Source organism: Monopterus albus, unplaced genomic scaffold (genome assembly GCF_001952655.1).
Source record: "Monopterus albus unplaced genomic scaffold, M_albus_1.0 scaffold5.1, whole genome shotgun sequence".
NCBI lineage: Eukaryota > Metazoa > Chordata > Actinopteri > Synbranchiformes > Synbranchidae > Monopterus > Monopterus albus.
In genome coordinates, this window is record NW_018127885.1 from 33,983 (window position 1) to 54,517 (window position 20,535).

Consider the following 20,535-nt stretch of genomic DNA (forward strand, 5'->3'; position numbering starts at 1 on the left):
CATCTTTTCTGTCCTACAGTGAATGCACCAGGACTCCCGATCCCAGATCGAATCAGGCCGAGACAGGGCGGGATTTTCCAGCTATGACGTACCGAGTTTTCCAGCAACCATGTCAGCTCGACATCATGGCGTAGGGATGTGGACGGAAGGGGGTAACACTGGTGGGCATGCAGAAGTTCGAAAACCAGGCACACGGGAGTTATTTTAAATAATAAAAGAAACAAACTACCGGAAGTATTGAAATTTCTTCGAGCAGAATTTGGGTAAGTGAGTTTGTTTATGTTGTGGCTGTGATTTATACGTTCATATTTCCAGTAACTTCGGTTTAGAGGTGGCTTAACGTTTAGTCTAAAACAAACGACTATGTAATGTTTTTACAGTGGAATAACGTTGACTTTGCTGAAATTGCATTAACAGTTCTTATGGGTTTTCGAGCATCCCCGCAAGTTAACTTATCGGTAGTTAACTTAACTTCACTTGTACGAAAAATAATCAAGGCACATATCTACACTTCATGCGGTGATAACGGTTTTGCATCGAGTTTAACCTTTCCTCACAACGAAACCGGAGTCTAAACGTTCCTGACGGGGGGAGGACAGTCTAAGATTAATCAGTTCATAACTTTGCCACAGCTCCAGACTCTGCCAGACATAACTACGTAAACTAGGTAAACTACGTTATGCCCAGCGCCCGAGGCCACCGGTTAGCGTAGACTACACTGCCTCCGTTCGGATGTTGCCGTGAGGTGGTGCCCATCCTTGACAATGAATGCCTCTCTGGTAAACTGTAAACTAAGGGAGGTTGTTTAGAGTTGGCGTCTGGGGTTTTGTAAAAGCTATGAGATTTAAACAGCTGTTGTATTGCCCTCAAGGTGAGAACTTAAAACTGTTTGGTCTTCCTTCCAAAACAACAGCGTCGTCTGCAAACCAGACACCAAGCTGCTCTGGAGGAAATCACCAGAAGTTGGTTTTCTGAAAGTAGCTGTGCTGCACAGCAGACAGTTGTGTCAGATTTAAGTATGGTATTTAATGTGATGTTACTCCAGGGTTTTCTATAAATAATTTAGCAGTTCAGTTAATAGGTAAACCACCAGGGCTCTTCATTGCAGGTTCTTCCTGCCTTTACTGCAGAAAAAGCAGTTATTTAGATAGAACAAATGCTAAACATGTTTGATGTTGGTCGGCAAAACTGCAGCAATATTAGTTATTTTACTGATATGATTTTGTGAATGTGTGTTTTTCACAGCTAAAGAACAGCTGTGTTTTGATGTATGTAACCTAACCCTCTGTTCCATCAGTACTATTCAGTGTTTCATAGCTTTTTGCTTTTTGCATGTCAAAGATGAAAAACTTCTAAATCAAGTTAAGGTGCAAACAGTGCACTCATGAGTGAAAACTATGAAAAGAATGTGTGCTGCTGTCCAACACAAATCAATTGCTGCTGAGATCTTTTGCATATATGAGGACAGGAAAAATTCTTGAAGATTGTACACACGGGAGCTCTTTATTTCACAAACCAAATGTTCATCTTACGTTCTGTGTGCTTACACTGCATCACCATATGCACAGGTTCTTATTTATAGCTCCACCCAGTCTAAAGATAGAGAAAAGGCTCCTTGAGCTTTACACCCACCTCTCGTTTTCATATAGGCTTCGTTGTTTGGTGGTATAAAATTAGTGATGATGTATTCTGCCTGATCACCCAGGTTGAAAATAGCTGCAGGTTATTCAAGAGGACTTCCCTGCAGCTCTGCACCTAGTGAATCACTGAACACACAGCCTTCTAACTGCACTGCTTTATTTCAAGAATTAAACTTGGAGGCAATAACTTTATACCTGTCATCAGATGAAATTGACAACAGAGAATTTGCTCATAGTTATTTAAAGCATCCTGTGCATGGCACATCACATGTGGTTAGTGTCCAAATATGCATACAGTAGATGATGCCTAAAGAAAAGTTCAAAAAGCTTGTTAAAGCCTTAAACATTCCTTAAGGATTTCCTTGCTTAATAGGGCGTTCATGGTATAAGGTAAAACAGGAAGCCAGAATTTTGCTTTTCTCATGGAAACGTTTTGTGAAAATAAAGACTAAGTCAAGGCCTGCATGACCCGAAACCTGAAAAGTATCATTATGTGGTGCAGCTGGTCTCAACACAGACGGTAAAGTCAGCTGCATGGCTGCTGTAAACACTTTCTCCCCTCAGAGGCAGGTGGCCCTGAGGCTTTTGTTTTGTTTACTGGTTCCTGCGTGTGCAAGAGCAATACTTTACGGGTCACTTGGAACTGAGGAGTTACAAGATTCTCTCTTTTGTGTCCAGTAAGGATATGTTAGTTTGTCCTGCCTCAAGGCACCAGAGCTGATGGATATAAAAAGCTATTATGGTGGGTCCCTCCACAACCCCTCATGAATTATATGGCTGTTTTTACCATTTGGTTTTGTTTTGAGGTGCTTGGTGTTTAAAATGAGTATGCAGGCAGGCAGCTTTACCACGTGTACTGTAGCATTACATTGCTGTTGTTGTTGTGTCGTCCCCCTTCCCAATTTTTTTTTTTGTTTTAATTAAGTGAAATACCCCACTTCCAAGAACAATAGCCCTCTGTGTGTGTGTGTCTTATGGTTGGTGTAGTGGTTCTTATAGAAGAGCAGACAGTGAGACATTGTTTTTGAGAATGATGCCTGCTTGTTGTGATTTTTGAGATGTCTCCATTGATAGCGGGCTTGCACAGATAGACTACATACTTAAGGGCAAATGCTGGTACAGCACCCACGCTCCTGGATTCTCTTTTAATTCACCAAAACATGAAAACACAGTAGAGCTGGCTAACTGCTGAAACACTGGGCAGTGGTGCCAAGTGTTAGAGAAGTGAGCTTGAGAGCGCACATTTCCTCAGTTAAGTGATCTTTGTGCTAGCGTCTTGTCTCCACTGGATCCAGGGTGGAGCCACTGAAGTGCTCAGACATGGTCTCTCCACTTGTTTAGCACTGACTGACACATGGACATGGGGTTTCCAAGCAGCATATCTGGTCTTGGCCTGCTGTATTTGTATGTTTGCCTAAAAGCTGACTCAGGTTTTTGAGGGGGATGTCCTGCAGGCCTTCATTTCCGTTTGAATCATGATCTGGGGCATTTACTGGGACATTTGTTATTGCATCTGTTGTCAGTGTGTGGAGTTGGCTGTAGTTGGTGCCCATCCTGATTCTCATTTTCCCCTCAGTGTATCCACCACAGCATAGATAAATTCTGAGATGTCATTGTCTCTTCCAAAAGCACTGTACTTTAGGCTTGAAATAAATAAAAAAAAGTCAATCTTTTGGAAACATAAACTGCCATGTGGTTTCAGGCAATAATTGATTATTTGTTAAAGTAAAAGCAAAAATTCTAATTATCTTTATTCTAGCTTATAAATTTGCAGTTTGTCTTTGTCTTATGTGATACAAACTTGAATTAGTTCACATAATTGATAAGTTGATCGCAGAAAATTAATGTGGAGCTATTTTGATAATCAGTAAATTTTAGTTTGCACTATTTTTTAATTAGAGATGCCCAGTGTTTGCTGGATCCACCTTGTAGATGTGAGGATTTGATGTTTCTTTGTCATAAATTATTGTAAAAGTAATATCTTAAGGTTTTAGACTGTTGGTCAAATACAGTAATCTATAAAAATAGATCACCTCAGTGAAGTGGGACAGCCTGAGAGTCTTTTTTTAAAACCCAGATTCAGAAATGTATTGTTGGAAAGTACTCAGTATTTTGCTGTGGCGTTGACTGATGGCATTCTAGTTCAGTCATCTCTTCTCAGCCGGCTGTGTGTTGTGATGCGTCTTATGTTAAAGTGCATGCTTATTTTACACATAATGGAAAACATGACCGGAGGAATGCTGAAATAACAGTGTAAGGTCTATGGGTGGTTTCCATAAAGATTGAAAATGGTGCTACATTCCAGATCTGGGCACTCCCAGGATGTGAGGCAGCTGATGTGTGCGTGCAGATGAGTGCCTGTGCATGCAGAGCCTTTTGATTAAAACATTCAGAGAGAATGGGACTGCTGTGCTGTGTGGGCGGATGTCCCAGACTGAAACTAAAATGTATCTTCACTGAGCTTCAAACAGAGTGACCAGTGTCCTATGGGAAGGACATCCATTGTGCCAGTATTTTAAATAAATGGCCTGATTGATCATCTGTAATGCTTTATTCATTAGTCTTCCTCTACAAAATGTACATAAGATCTCTGCAGCGTAGAGCTCAAGGAAGTAGAACAGCTCAGCACAGGGCACATATACTTTTCTTTCCTTTCTGTAGCTGCCACAGACTCATAGTTACCATGCAGCCTTGTAGATGGCGTGCTTTTCTTACATATCCCAGCATATCTGTTTATACACTGGGTGACTCTTTTAGATGGTTTCATTGTCTTCTTCCAGGCTTGCCGGTGACTGAAGATGATGTCTGATGCCAGCGACATGTTGGCAGCTGCCCTGGAGCAGATGGATGGCATTATAGCGGGTAATTATTATATCTTAACTTTGAATATTTCATCATTTATGTTGAGTTTCTTTCTTTAGTATCTGTGTCAAAGCAACAAGCAACATAGTCTCTGAGAACCCTTCCAGGTTGAGTCAGCACTGATAAGAGTTTATCTGGTGTCTTCTAATGGTGTGTTGCAGAGGTGACATTTTAGATGGACATCACAGCTATATCATCAGCGTGCCATAAAACTCCATAAAGTTGATCTCTGCGCACAGGTTTTCTAAAACACCAGTGAGGTTTCTGGAGCCACTTTAAATGGAAGAACTGATGGAGATGTTATAGTTGTTTATTTTTGTGTGTTTGTACTCATTCAGACTGTGTGGCCTGACATTACAATGTTGATATGTTTGAGTGAATACAGTACCAGTTTGTATTGTGTATCACAGTATTTCAAACACTTGCAAACCATGCAATTAATGGTTGTCTCCAAATAATTGGATTGATTGAAATTATTCACTTTAGTGCAGACAACAATAACAAACTAATAGTTAGTAAATATATTATTATTATTATTAATACATAAACAGTGGTTAAAGTGTTTTTGTATGGCACAGTGAATTGCTGCCATGTGTCTTTAAATCACTGTGACGACCTGAACCACAAAATGTTCTTTGTATTCTTCTCTGTAATATTAAGAGCTGTAGTTTTAGTATGTATGAGACAGTACACCAGTGTATTTCATGGAATTATAGCTCCTTTAATGGGTTCCTGTTTCCCATTGTACTTTTTTAATTTAGGCTCCAAGACTCTGGACTATTCCAATGGGTTGTTTGACTGCCAGTCGCCTACATCTCCTTTTATGGGTAGCCTGCGTGCACTTCACCGTTTGGAAGACCTGAGGGGTGTCCTGGAGTTGATGGATACAGAGGAAAGGGAGAGTCTACGCTGCCAGATCCCTGACTCTACAGCGGACAGTCTGGTTGAGTGGCTCCATGGTCGCCTGGTGAGAGTCTCACATGTAGATAAGATAATTAGAGTGTTTACACATACATGCAAAATAATATCTTTAGAGTAACAGTGTTTTGACATTGAACAGATTTTGTAATGAAACCGGCAGAGGTGTGGAGTTTCTGAACCAGATCATAAAAATACAGTCATGTGGATCTTTTTTCTGTCTGTCAGAATAGTGTAGCCTCATCACAGATCAGTTTCACTGGTAGTGTCACATAACTGGTTTATGTTACATAAAAGGTGTCAAATCTAGTCATATTGTTTTTTTTATTGGTTGAAAAGTGATGCCATACTGCTTGTGCCAATGACATTAAGCTTTAATTTTTTAAAGCTTTGGATTACTTTGAAATGTTTTTTCATTTCACCCTTGATATATTTCTGAAAGAAGAAACACTTCTGTCATTGGAATAAGTTTAAGTTATGTAAGAATGTGATGCTAGACAGATTGTGCTCGAAGTAAGCTTTAGCACATCTGGTTTGTTGCTGATTAAGCTCACTCTTCTGTGCTACATTAAAACTCTGTCACTTCTGACAAGCATGGGCAAATGATCTTGTGTTTGAGAAGACAACCAACTTGTTTGCTAAGCAAAAACAAGTCCCTTTCTGCCAAGTTCCCTGGGAATGCTAAATGAAATGCTGGTGTTGTCAGTGTGGCAGCCAGTGTGCTGCAAAAAACATGCCGGCTTCTTGGGAACCAGAGTGGTGTTTGGGAGAGTGATGGGCTGTAGACCAAATAAATGCCAAAGCTTTTGTGTAATGCTGTAACTCGCTCTATGTACAGCAGTCTGAATGTGCACCTTCTTCTCAGCCATGTACGTTTTCTGTTTCTGCATGATAAATAGATAAGTGTATACTTCTTCCTACTCCCTTTCAAGCATCTTGTGATGTCTTATGCGTATTTGTTGAAATGTCTAATCAATTTTGTTTTTTGCAATATCACTTTTCTTAGTTTTACATGCTTGGAAGAAATAAAAGCAGTTAGCTAGTCACACTTTAATGTGATGTATCTAAGAAATATTATTAAGCACTGAAGCTTTCCATTCTTTTAGAATCATCCTTCCATTATCTGTGCCACTTACCCTGTACAGGCTCAAGGGGGTGGGGGTGGGGTACAGCCTGTCCATCACAGGACTGACACACAGAACACCACTCACATTCACACCTACAGGCAATTGTGAGTCACCAGTCAGCCTAACCTGCATGTGTTTGGACTGTGGGAGGGGGCTGGAGTAACCCATAAAACCCACGCAGGCACAGGGAGAACATGCAGCTCCACATGGACACCCTGGTTAGCAGCCAGGTTCAAACCCAGAACCTTCTTGTGACAGTGCTACCTTCTCTACCACCGCTCGCTCTTTGAATCAGCAGAATTAATCAAGTTACCTGCACCATTTACCAGTGTTTGCACTTAAAAAGAGACATGGTCAAAGAGCAGATTCTCTTAGAATAGTTTGTCTAATTCATACTTTGTTTTGTCATTGTAGTCCAACGGGCACATCTCTCTGAGCGGTGACCACTACCAGGAAAGGCTTTCCAGACTAGAAAGTGATAAGGAGTCTCTGGTGCTTCAGGTACCTATGTAGCAACACAGATAATTCTCCCAGTGCCACAGAGACTTGAATCTCCAGAGTATACTTAGACTAGGTACACATAAAAACATATTATCTAAAATGGAATAATGTTTCGGATCCACACAGGTAAGTGTACTGACAGACCAGGTGGAGGCTCAGGGGGAGAAGATACGGGACCTGGATTTATGTTTGGACGAGCACAGGGAGAAACTCAATGCTACCGAGGACATGCTGCAACAGGTGCGTGTGATTGTGCTTCATATGAGACTAAGCTCAGGACAGATTTTTACCTACAAGATCGGGAACCTTGTAGTGAGAGCTATGCATGCTTCTCTTGTGTAGTGGGGACATTTAACTGTTACATCTGAGTTCATGTCATCTTAAGAGCAAACATCTGCTGTTTGATATATACATATTTATTGGTGTGCTGCTACGTCCAGTCCACAAGAATTCACATATTGTGTTTCACTAAGCACTAAACTTATTTGTGCTGCCAGTATCGAGCACCTAAGCAACCATTGTCATTGTAGGAGCTGCTGTGCAGAACTGCGCTGGAGACCCAGAAGCTTGAACTGATGTCTGAAGTGTCCAACCTCAAGTTGAAGCTAAATACTATGGAGAAAGAGAGACTTGACTTTGATGACAGATTTAGTGATAGTGAGGTATGTGAGTTCATTCTTAGGACAGGAATCCTCTTTGTTACTGCCTTTTTCCTCTTGCCTCAGTACACACACACACACACACACACACACAATTTCCCAACCACCCAAACGAACACATTCATGTTGTCTGACACCTTTGTGGGAGAGGGACCTCTTATTTTATTGTCAGTCTCAAAACAGTTGTGTGTTGAGTAAGAAAAAGTCAGAAAAATGTTGAAGCATCACAAAGAAATACTGACATTTACTGAACTAGCCAAGGGAAACGTATCTGCTGTGTTTGAAAAGCTGTGGTGTGCAGAGTGGTTACCTTTGTCTTTGACCCTCACAAACATTAAGACGTTAATCATTTGTTTACCAGAGATGGGGGATATCTGCTCGCAGATGAACCAAGCAGAATTCTTGAAAAGCCTACATACACATCATGTCATTGTTGTGGTAGCACAGTCATTCTTTCCACTCCACTGGAAGAGAAAGCTGCTGTCCATATTTTGTCTCACAGCACATACATCACTTTTTTTTCTACAAGCAGCTTCCTCTCCTTTTGTTCAGTCCCTTCAAACATATCTAGATTTGCTTTGTAGAGTTTGTTTAAACTGTACTATACATGTTATGCTGATGCTAAATTGATATGAGTAATGGTAATTGTGTATGAAGAGCTGTACAGTTTTGTAAATGAACCTTTAACCCAAACTGTGGCATGCGAGAGGTGTCATAATGTAACTTGTACTGGGAAACCAACAGCTAACTGCAAAGACAAAAAAGGCTTCTGCACAATCTCAGCACCATACTCTAAATCGTATGTATCATAAGATGTAGAGTATGGGGGGGGGGGGAGCCTTGCTATTTTCCTTCCTTTGTTATTATACACTTTGTGTTCCTTCAGGATTTGATTCTTGAAATTAACAAACTGCGGTACCGACTGACAGACCTGGAGAATGAGAAACTACAGTATGAAAAGAAACTTAAATCTACAAAGGTGAGTGGTGACAGGGACATTTGCATACTTTGTGTTCATATGAAAAACTGTTCATGATCAATATCTCGTTTTTTCCTTGCTTTTATGATTTTTTAGGAGCTGTCTTCTTTAGCTAAGCAAAGTTCTTTTGTAGGGACCCCTCAACAAAAAACTGCTTATACTACCTAACCAGTTCACTGGTACTCTCATGTCATTTTTTTCCATATCTTTAATATCAGAGTTTTACAATTCTTTTATGATTTGTAGAAAATCATTCACGCTACCACTCAGTTCTTAATAGGTTACTGTAGCTCTTGTCCACACGTTAATTAGTATTAGTCAGGTCAAAAAGACATCACATTAGCACTTAGTCTGCTTTTGTTTGACAGCTCTCTGTCAGTGTTATTCAATGTATTTATAATTTATTCTTGTTATTGTTGGCTGTTTTATAGCTCTGAGTTGAGGTATTTATGATTGCTATCACTACATTTGAACTGTATGAGACCTTGTTCAGTGATGCTGTAGGATGGTGAATACTGTATCTTAATTTAACTTGCATAATAGGTTCAGGATTTTTTTCAACTCGGTCTTAAAACAACGACATGCCCATATGTACATGAGAATGGGACTTTATCATTGTAATGTTTCCTACTCTCCACACTGACCTTGAAGGTTTCCACATGGACCGTGACAATGCTTTTTTTAACCTTTACAGTCTACCCAGAGTGTAAAGCTGCTTTTAACCTTTGATACTGTCAATCAACGGTATCAATGCTTTTTTTATATGTGTAAATATGTTTGTTTGAATCTTGGGTGCTGCACCTACTTGACTTCTTATCTTTTACTTCTTGCGTCTCTATTTTGGCTTTCTTCCTTGGTTTATCTCTCTACTGCTAGTCGCTAATGGCCAAGCTTTCTAGCCTGAAAATCAAAATGGGCCAGATGCAGTATGAGAAACAGAGGAAGGAGCACAAACTCCAGGCAATGAAGGTTGGCTTTTTTCGGGGTGACTGTTGTGCTTGCTGTATGATTATGGTTTTTGACCTCTCCCTTTGTCTCCTGTTTTTATTTTTGATGGGGGAAAATCCTTAAATCCGTTTTGTTGCAGTTTTTCAAGTTTTCTTTTAGTCTTTTTGGCAACATGATGTCACTTTTTGTAAAGGTGCCAGTTTAAGCAAATGTTGACATTCTTCAAATCGCAGGTGTTTTATTTTTTTTTCCAAGAGTTGGCAAAAGTTCTGTTTTTCTGTCTTTCTTTGTCCCGTTTTATACTGATTTCCTTTATTCTGCTCATCTTTATTACAACTCCATGTGTGATTCCTGTTCCGATCACTTAAACATGTTTTTTTTTTAATGACTCCTGTGTTTGTTACTGTATTACTTCTGTGTTTACTACCCACCTCACACACTTTACCCTACAGAGCAGGTATAGCCTGCATGCCTATATGCCACGTCAGCATTTGTGAACCTTTGTGATGTGGTTTGTTTGAAGTGTTGTGTTTTGTGGTGGTGGGGGGGGTCTGTGTGGAGGAAATATCTTCACTGGCATCCTCTGTTGAACAGGAGGAGCTGGCCGTGCTGAGGAGGCAGCTGGAGGGCAAAGACGGAGAGATGAGGAGATTACAAGATGAGACAGGCTTCAAAGCCTCAAGCAGTGCTGATCACTCGGACAGAGGTGAGCAAGCCAGTTGAATCACAGCCCCACTGAACATGGATGATGTTTACCCTAACATGTTGAACTTTATGTAATATGATTGAGTTGTGTTATATCTGTGTATAGCGAGCAAAGTAATAGAGCAAGTCCTACAGAAAGTCAGAATCTGCCACCAACCAGTTTTTTATTTCATAATTCTTTGTCTTGTTTAGTCTCTCATCCAGATGAAACTCTTAGAAAGAGGCTGAAAGAAAAGCGTAAGGGTTTTTTTTTTAATATGTTTGTGTTTATTATTCCACTTTATTACTGCACCCATCTCAGCCCCTGTTTGCATGAGCCACCTGAACTCTGCTTGTCCATTGTAACCCCCTGGAGTGCTAATACCTGCCCACAGAGCATCACATCTGTTGTCAACTTTTAACGAGTATGAACTGAACAAATCCAAGGTCATCCATAGTTTCTAATGTCCAACCTGGAACAGCATCAAGCAATGTCTGCTTTGTGTTTTCAACAGAATGAGGAATGAACTGAATTGTTTGTCATAACCATTCATGCTGCTCACTCCTGTTCCTGCCTCATGTCCACCGGCAATAATCACCCCCTGTACCCCTCGGTACCTCTAAACCTGCAACTCCTCACACCAACAACATCTGCGTGCCTTGCTAACTTGTAATGTTGTCATGTTCACTGTTATGGGACAGTATCTTTGTCCTTAAGTGCTGATTTCATGTCTGTCTTACATCAGTGATCTTTGACTTAAGTAGAGCAATTTCATTTTCCCCTCAGTGCACACACTCCTTCAGTATGACTCTGCACCACTCAAATTGGCCACTACTGAAACACTTCTGTTTTGGATTATTTAGAGATAATAAACCTGTGGGGAAAATGTTTGAACAACAGAGTTTTCCTAAGATTGTTAATGTTGAGGGTTGACTGCTCACAGAGCCTTGTGTCTGTTCTGAAAAGTGAAAATGATCTACCAAAGTGGAAACATGGGAAACACCTGCTTACCCATGGATATGATGAATCAATAAGGAATGTGACTGTGATGTTACTGCAGTGAAAGTCAGTAATACTGTAGCCTGTTTTGTCTGAATGTACTGTATTAAATCTATCAGTTGTATCCTGTGTGTTCAGGCTAATTATCCATCCTCACTTTTTTTACTCTCCTTAAACATCCTCACACACACTAGATGTGGAAGTGCAGAGAATGAAAAAGGCAGTTGAATCGTTGATGGCAGCCAATGAAGAGAAGGTACATTTGAGAAGTTATGTATCACATCAAATGATTTAACCCTCCTCTTGAAAAATGGACCTCATTGTGCATTTTAATTGTTCTCCTTTGCAGGATCGCAAGATTGAGGAATTAAAGCAGTCACTGCAGCGGTATAAGAGAGTTCAAGACATGGTGATGTCAGTGCAAGGGAAGAAAGGTGAAACATTTCTTCTGTTGGAGTAGATGACTGATATTACTTGAATGTCAGAGATACAGAAGTACTGGGCACCCCATAACCGAGGGGGTATGGTGCGGTGCACCATGTACTTGGCACCACACTGCATGTGTGACGGATTAAGTCCAACCGCCAACATTTGTCCCAGCTCCTCCCTGCTCTCTCTCTCTCTGTCTTCCTTGTTTCCTGTCTGCCTCTCAGGGATTTACTTTAAATAAACGCTAAAAGCCCAAAAATATAGTACTAAATAAAGTACTAAAGGAAATCACCTGTGGGTGAGCAGTTTGATTGGTTTTAACACATATTGTGCTTCAGGGAACACTGTTCCTCAGAGCTTTGAGGTGGTTTAATTAATGCTACTGAGAAAAAGCTGATTCTTAATTTTTACATGCCAAACTATACAGTCTTTTTTCAGTCACATCTTATTTATTCTCCACCCCAGAGAAAACCAAAGATAATGAGCATGTCGAGATTCATGGTGATGGTTCCATCGCATTCTTGTCTATGGAATCAGAAAAGCAGGAAGTTACAGATGGTGAACAACTGAAAGGAAAGAGCCCAGATGAGGTTTGTGAAGCACATGATGTAATAAATGATCTAAATATCACTCAAATGGTCTAAACTGTCAGAAGTAGGGGGACGTGATTGGAAAAGTAAACGCTAATAGGATAAAGCACGAAAAAATATGATAATCTGTTTCAGAAATGTAGAATTTAAGATGCTGAATAAGAAACTCATCAATTTTAGTGGTGTTATGTTCTTGATATATTGCTAATGATTAGTTGGCTGCAGGTTTTTACATTTTTTTTTCCTGTCAAAAAACTTGTAACCTCAAACTCTAAAATGGTCAGTGAAACACTAAGCTCACTTAAGGCACTGCACACTTTGAGATTCGAACAGTCTGTTTTTGTCTGTCTTTTCTCATTTTGGTCCATGCTTAGCAGGAGGGCCTCGATAGACTGAGTGAAGAGCCTTCACCTACACCAAGCCCTTCAGATCCTGAACGAGTGTCACAGTCCACACCAACAGATGGAGAAAGGTGACCTAATAAACCAACAGTGGTCTATCTTTACTGTATTAATTTGAATATATACTTGGTGCAGACACAGTATGAGGAAGGGCCTCAGTAGGCCTCCTTAAGCCACACATGAGAGGAGTGTGTGGAACTGCAGTCAATATCCTGTAGCACCACAGTGCTGCTTTTTATGACCATGTGAGACAAGCTTACCGTCTCAGATACACTGCCACGAGTGAAGTTTGCATTGACATTGTTTGTCATTTCAGTCAAAATGCCACAAAGACCGGCAGCCAGGACCACCTGGACAGGAGCAATAATGAAAAGGTTAAAATAATGGGGAAAGTCCTATCTTTCTTAAGTTTACAAAAAACTTTGTATATCGTAGTCTGGATTTTGTCATAAAAATGTTGATTTTGTTTTTTATGAATACGGGTAGGCTTTGAGTCTCACCAGCACCTCTCGTTGTGACTTTAGAATTTTAAGCTTTACAAGAACATCCAGAACAGTATATGCAAATATAGATGCTGTTCACTGTATGAGTAATGCACTTTGTTTTTTAGACTACAGGTGAAGAAATTAAAAAGATAAGTGACAAGCCACCCATTGGTCCCTCTGCCACTTTGCCTGCCACCACAGAGGATGACAGCTTTGGCTCAAGAAAGGCACGTTCATCTTTTGGAAAAGGTTTCTTCAAGATCCGCGGGGGAAAGAAGACGACCAGCAGTCCTAACCTTGGTAAGAACAAACTACTTGATTTAGCAGCTGGAAAAGAAGTTAAGTCTGTAAGGTGACTCAATCTGTATATGATGTTATTGTGAATGCAGTAAATACCTGTGGTTTACTAGAGGGTCACCTTTTCTTGGAGGCCTTTCTTCCACCATGGACAACTTCAATTTTCCCAATATATGGAATATAAAGTATGGACCAAGGCCATAATTTGGAGCCCACAGAACTGTGATCTGTTTCTGTGCTGTTGTATGCTTTTTGTACTCTCTTTGTGTGTGTGTGTGTTGGTACTGTACACATGTATGTCTGTTTTCCCACCTCCCCAGTCCTGTTATTATTTCACTCATAATTTCTGCCCTCTGTCTTGTTCTTTTTCTGTTGGACCCTGTTGTGTGTTGTGTGTGCTTTGTAACACATGAAGACCGCAGCCGGAGTGCGAGTGCCCCTATGCTAGGTACAGTAGACCACAGGTTATTGAAGGGTTGCAGTAGTTTTCCAAAGAAAACAAAGGAAACTACTGAATATATCCTCTGTCACTGTACATCTTTGCCTTTCCTGAGCTCATTGACCCCTTTCCATCATAGCACGTTTTAGGAGCTGCAGTGCTTTAACAACCACACCGTTGTCACTACCCACTGTTGCACAAATGCTGTCTATCCAACATACAGCCAGTCTGTCATGTTGATTTGCCTGTGCACCTGCATGTATTTAACACTTTTGTTTCCTTCATCCATCCCATCTTTGATCCAGATTATAAGCTAAAAGGACTTACGTTGGCGCCCCTCATTAAAAATCTAAAAACAGAAAACTGTTGAATTTTCTTGTATCTAATTAAAATAACCATTTTATTCCAGCTTTAGTTAGACTGTGTCTGATGCATGTACACCCATTACCATGAACATCTTGGAGTTTCACGTGTCTGAGTGTTTTCTGGCCCCATACAGCAGTTCTGTCTCCATCAATCTGTGCATGTCTCCTACACTGACACTGATTGTTCTGCGGGCATTTGTCTGTCTAGCTGATACAGAGCGACAGGGCACTGATCATCTGGATCTGGCTGGGCTACCGCAGAGGTCACCTAACAGTGACAGCAGCTGCCGCAGAGGTCACCTAACAGTGACAGCACCCACATTCTCCCTACAACCTCAGAGAGCAAGAAAAAATCCAAAGGAATTAAAAAACTCTTCGGAAAGTGAGTAGAATATTACATGAGATTCTTGACCTCTTGATTTTAAGAACAGCAATATAAGTAACTTTAATTAATAAAAAGCTTGATTAAATAATTTGAATACCTTGAGAATAACAGATACAAATGTTTAAAACATAATTTTTTTTATACTCGCCTACAAATGATGAGCAAATAATTTTATTAATGTGGAATTTGTGTGAGGATGTTTTAGATTTGAATGTCTTATTTTTAAGGCTAAAAAGAAGTCAGTCTACCACATTTACCCTGGACGACGACCCACCAGAGGGTACGTTCAAGAGGGGTGGAGTTCGAGCCACAGCAGGACCCAGACTGGGTTGGTCTCATGACCTTCAGCGAGTCAACAAGTAAGTCTGTGCATTCAGCCTGAATAATAAGACTTTGAGTATGGTTTCCTTGTTTTGAATGTCTGGTGTAGAATGCAGGGATTTTTAACAAAGCAGTGTTTGTCAGGATAATGGCGACTTCAAAATACATATACCATATCTCACAATTTAAACATATTTGTTTCCTTTTTGTACTGCTACAAGGCGGTGCCTTATGAAAGCCTTTACTTTTTTTCCTCATTTCTCTTTCTTAGTGATGTTGATGCTCCCTTTGCACGCTGGTCAAAGGATCAGGTGTGTGACTGGCTTCAGGAGCAGGGTCTTGGCCTTTACATGAACATGGCTCGTGTATGGATTTCCTCCGGACAGACACTGTTACAGGCCTCACAACAGGACCTGGAGAGGGTGAGAAGAAGCAGAAGAATGTAGTAAATATACTATAGCTGGCATATGTGAAGTATTGTTGCTCTGAATTTACCGTGTAGTATTCAAAGGATGTTGTGTGTAATCCTCATTTGTCTTCTTGTGGATGTTTAGGAGCTGGGCATTAAAACCCCGCTGCACAGAAAGAAGCTGCAGCTGGCTCTGCAGGCTCTTGGCTCAGAGGAGGATGATAATAAAGGGAGGCTGGACTACAACTGGGTGAAGAGTGAGTACCAGCAGCCAGTCAAGTTAAAATACTTTGCTGGTTAGTAGGGCTGCGCGATAAATCATTTGGTGAGCGTGATTTATACCCCTATGTGATCTCATTCTCATGTACAATGATTCTGCTGTGTTTGCATTAGCATGAAGATGCCTTTCAACATACCAGGCACTCCCTTATCTGCAATAAGATGCCTTAACCAGTGGCATGAATACGTTACATCACATGACAAGCTAGACGGGAAGAGAAGACATCTCCCTGCTAATGCAAACACAGTCTCACATTATCACGTGAGACTGAGATCTCAGTCACGCTCACAAATCTTTTTATCGTGCAGCCCTACTGGCTAGGGGAGATTTGATTTAGATTTTGATTTCTTTTTCCTTTTTCTTGACAGTTTGGCTTCACTGTCAAGTTGACCACCTCCTCACTACATTTTATTTTTTCTCCTCCTCTCAGGATGGCTGGATGACATCGGTCTGCCTCAGTATAAGACGCAGTTTGATGAAGGGAGGGTGGATGGTCGCATGCTGCACTACATGACAGTGGTGAGTCCCCACTGGATAAGTAGGTCTGATGACTCCGGTGCCAGCTCACATTAGTATTACTGCATAGAGAGTCTGAGCTTCAGTGGAAATGACCTGATCTTGCCCTCTGTGATAACAAAGCTGCAGCCTCTGGCTCAGTTCAAACTCTAATATACATCGCCATGGCTTCAGCTGAACTTTGCTTTTATTATTTGAATTAACAGTAAATCATTGATGCCTTTGTCCTTCAGGATGACCTGCTTTCTCTGAAGGTGGGAAGTGTCCTGCATCATCTCAGTATCAAGAGAGCCATACAAGTGCTCCGGCTCAACAACTATGAGCCCAACTGTTTGCGTCGTAGACCATCTGACGAGGTGTGTTCACTTTTGAAGTCACTCGAGAAAATAACGTTTTTGCAGCCTTTTGTACTGTTTTATACCCATGGCTGTATGCAGACATACTCTCTGTTTCTGAGCTGCGATTTATTCAGCCTTTTTCTGTGCTGTATGCCCATAGAACAACATGTCTCCAGCAGAGATTTCAAAGTGGACCAACCACAGGGTGATGGAGTGGCTACGCTCTGTAGACCTTGCTGAATATGCTCCCAACCTGAGAGGCAGTGGTGTGCATGGAGGCCTGATGGTGAGACAGTCCAGAGTCTCCTGGGAACTGTAGACTGTCCTCAAAAGTTCTGTATTTGGTCTTAATACATCCCCCTCCTCAGGTTCTGGAGCCACGGTTCAACGTGGAGACCATGGCCCTGCTGCTGAACATTCCTCCCAATAAAACTCTGCTGCGTCGTCACCTCGCCACACATTTCAGCCTGCTCATAGGCTCAGAGGCCCAGCAGCTTAAACAGGAGTGCCTTGAAAACCCAGACTACATTCTGCTTACTGCCACTACCAAGGTCAAGGTAATGCCACAGGTTATGGAGGCTAGATGTCTGTGCTTCTAAATGGCTAGTGTCTGGACTATCCAGGGAAGAGTGTGGGTTTAGGATAATGTATCAGTACAAAGTTTTTAAAAAGTAATTTGATTTGACATTATATCAGGTTTGTCATTTCACCTGAAAATACAATTTCAGTTTTTAAAAGCAATACATAAAAATAAGGAATAATAAATATAGCAATAATGAACAAGATACAATGTACATTATCTGTGCAATTTGTATCAACAACTTACATTTAGTCTCTTAACACCAAATCTTTTAACTGGTAGACCCTTAAAAGTTGATTTATTCTATACTACAATAGTGCAGTCACAGAAAATGGGTTTGAATTGAGTAAAAAGTAGTTTAAATTGTAAAGTAAGTGTGGTAACCTTGAAGTAAATGTACTCGGTTCTTTGTGTATGTATTCATAAATGAGTCTATATAAAACTGACACACTGTATTTCTGTTCTCTCTCTGCTCATTCGTACAGCCAAAGAAACTGTCACTTGGTAACTTTGGTAGTCTAAGGAAGAAAAGGCAGGATGAGAGTGAGGAGTATGTGTGTCCAATGGATGTGGAGATGCCAAAGGGAAGAAGCTTCCAGAAGGGCTTCGAGCTCCAAATCTACGAGGATGATCTCGACAAGCTAGAACAGGTGATATTGCATATTGAATTATGATTCTTGTATCTGTTAAAACATCAGTAGTTACATTATCTCATTGCATTTGCAGTACATCTGAAATCAGCTTGCCAAAAGTATTTACTGTATTCATCATATGAAAACCCCCAATTTTCATGAAGATTTGATCAGATTTTGCTGTTGTGTGTACACTGTTTCTGATATTTCTTGGAGGATGACATTTTTTTCATTACCAGCAGAAGTATCTGGTCAACTGATGTTTCTCTACTCTATTGTGGGTCTCGGTTTATTGTATTTGAAAGGTGCTTGTCTTTTCATAGATGGAGGACTCTGAGGGAACTGTGAGACAGATCGGAGCTTTCTCCGAGGGTATTCAAAATCTAACGGTAAGAGTCTAAAGGTTGACCAGGACACTTAACACATTATACTCATCAGTACCATTATTTCCACAAGCTTATAGTTGTGAAGTTAATTTTTTTTTTCTCATTCTGTATTGTGGCCTATACTAGAGTATGCTGAAAGACGATGAATTTTTCAAAGAGATTTCCAATTCACCGAACCTCAGTGTAACGGATGAAGACTCCAATGCATGAGAATTTCACCAGACCTGGTCCTGCTGTGAATGAACCTCTGTGCCAACCCTCTCCACGTACACACAGACTTGTCTCAGCAAATCCCAAGAATGCTCCAACGTTTCATTTTAGTGTTACATTCAGAGATGAGCCAAAAGTACTAGTGTATTTTCATTTTCCTGATTTAGATAGTGATATTGTCAAAGCCAGTCCAGCCACTACTACTCCTGAAGTTTGTCTCTGTTGCTATGGCATTTATGGCAACACCACTGTTTGCCTGCCAACTGCATTCAGGACATATTTTGTACTCAGTTATGTACTGGCAACTTCTTTTTTTTTTTTGACAGAATTGAAGTGTCAACCAGCAGAAAAATGGCATCTAGAGTGAGCCAGTATAAATTTAATGTCTTTTGAAATATACTTATACTGTAGAGAATGCTGGGGGGAAGAGATGGACTTGGCAAAAGTAACATGCTGAGCAGGTTTTAAAGTTGGTGTAAAGTACTAACACCAACACAGCTGCTATGTTTTCTGCAGAACTAATCCCTGCTATTTTATTAATTGTCTTTACTTTATCATGGTCTGAAGACTGAACATGTTTTCACTCAACAGTAATCCTCTGCATGCATTTGCACCAATACATATCATACAGTACAAAGCCTAATGAATATGATTGCATGGTATTGAAATCCAACACATTTCATATATGAGATTGTCATTGATTTTATTTGAACCATAAACGGATCTTAATGGAACCCTGTTGACACAGAGTTATTTTTGGAAATGTGTTGTGGCATATTCACATATAACGTACTTTATACAGATTAAAGTGATAATGTTGTAATGCAGACCTCGATCATACCTAAGATGGATGTTTTTTTTTCTTTTATTTGATTATTAAGATCAATAAAGTAATTTAAATCCCTTTCCTCAAATGGACAGTATCAAGTCTTTGAGAGCTGTGGAAATGTAGCTAATGTCTCTGCTGAAAGCAAACTATGCTTTCTAAAAACATGGCTGTTAGAGAGTTAAGCCACCCGTGTAATTCTAAAATTTTTACTGCATATAGAGGCCATGAATTACAGGTATTCATCTGTATTTACATCATAGAACAACTCTGACCATGGTGACTAGTGGTTTGGAGAAATCTGCACTGAGCAAACAGCAGGACAAGGGCAGTGTTTTAGGAGACAGGATAAAATATTAAATGAAAATAATTAACTGAAGCTGAAATTTGGAAATGGGAGGCACCAGAAATGAACTTTGCCAAAATGTGCACTGTACTCAATAACATGCAAAATGGAAAATGAATACTTTAAAAAGCCAAATCATTTGGGAATAGGTAACTAAATACAATAAATCTGTAGTAACATTAGATAAACTGATATTTATCATTTCCATCAGAGGGCTCACATTTCATATTGCCCTCCACCTCCTCTCCTCTGAAAGAAATGGAAGACAAGAGGAGTCATGGTTAAAACTTATGACAGAGGAACAGTTTATTTATTCGCTATATAAAATGTGATTAAAGGAAGAAAATTGATATTTGCCTTTTCAAAAGGTCCAGACTTCATTGCCCCCCCCCCCCCCTCACACACACACACACACACAAATGCATTATTGCATTTATCCAAGTGGCTGTGAGAAAACCTGTTTTCCTAGGATATGGGGCCCTCTGGTGCCTGGCTTACTGAAATGTGTGACCCTCAGAGCCAAAGGAGGGCTCCCCTTGTCCTGATTCAACCCCTATAAGCTATGAAGCACCTGTTGGAGACTGGGCCTTTAATGAATCAGACATGCATGAAAACTATGCACAGAAAGGCCCAAAGTCAGCCCAGGCTTGAATCCAGGACCTTCTTACTGTGAGGTGACAGCGCTAACCAGCACATCGTTATGCCACACCCACTTTCAATATAGTTATGGAAAATGTGTCACGTGTGATGTACATGTTTTGTGGAGTGCTTGTCTTTCTTGCAGTGTTTCTCAGTGGACTGAATGCATTAAGGTTACAATAGAATGCGTTACAATAGAAATATTAATGGAAAATAAGAAAAATATTTTAGTGAGTTGTATTTACAGAGCACCTGGCTCGAGTATAGATATATTTAGTGATTGGGGTGAGAAAAATTATTCAATCTTAAGTAATAAGGTAATGTTTTTATGTGGTGATTACAA

General features: G+C 40.3%; 1 protein-coding gene across 4 annotated transcripts; it reads left to right on the plus strand.

The window, feature by feature from the left end:
• Nucleotides 1-58: 58 nt before the first annotated feature.
• On the plus strand, nt 59-19,295 carry ppfibp1b (PPFIA binding protein 1b). 4 transcript variants are annotated; one of them, XM_020612597.1, is made up of 28 exons: nt 59-267; nt 4,421-4,502; nt 5,264-5,469; nt 6,962-7,048; nt 7,175-7,288; nt 7,579-7,710; nt 8,594-8,686; nt 10,229-10,340; nt 10,532-10,576; nt 11,513-11,574; nt 11,668-11,752; nt 12,213-12,337; nt 12,712-12,809; nt 13,055-13,112; nt 13,349-13,523; nt 13,936-13,968; nt 14,533-14,592; nt 14,625-14,706; nt 14,937-15,068; nt 15,302-15,452; nt 15,585-15,696; nt 16,150-16,238; nt 16,469-16,591; nt 16,734-16,859; nt 16,942-17,130; nt 17,639-17,803; nt 18,109-18,174; nt 18,298-19,295. In XM_020612597.1, the coding sequence occupies exons 2-28, from the start codon at nt 4,439-4,441 to the stop codon at nt 18,379-18,381; spliced, it is 2,868 nt and encodes a 955-aa protein (XP_020468253.1). In that variant the 5' UTR covers nt 59-267; nt 4,421-4,438; the 3' UTR covers nt 18,382-19,295. The 4 variants fall into 4 exon arrangements, with proteins under 4 accessions (XP_020468253.1, XP_020468250.1, XP_020468258.1 ...); XM_020612594.1 differs by having other exon boundaries at nt 59-263; nt 14,533-14,587; nt 14,620-14,706; XM_020612602.1 differs by lacking the exon at nt 13,936-13,968 and having other exon boundaries at nt 60-263; nt 14,533-14,587; nt 14,620-14,706.
• The last annotated feature ends 1,240 nt before the right edge of the window (nt 19,296-20,535 follow it).

Bases quoted from the DNA above. Each gene is read 5' to 3' on its own strand.
- ppfibp1b (XM_020612597.1), top strand. From the start codon at position 4,439: ATGATGTCTGATGCCAGCGACATGTTGGCAGCTGCCCTGGAGCAGATG. The intron at 12,810-13,054 runs GTGACCTAATAA...TTGTCATTTCAG, and splicing joins ACACCAACAGATGGAGAAAG to TCAAAATGCCACAAAGACCG. The intron at 13,524-13,935 runs GTAAGAACAAAC...TAACACATGAAG, and splicing joins GACCAGCAGTCCTAACCTTG to ACCGCAGCCGGAGTGCGAGT.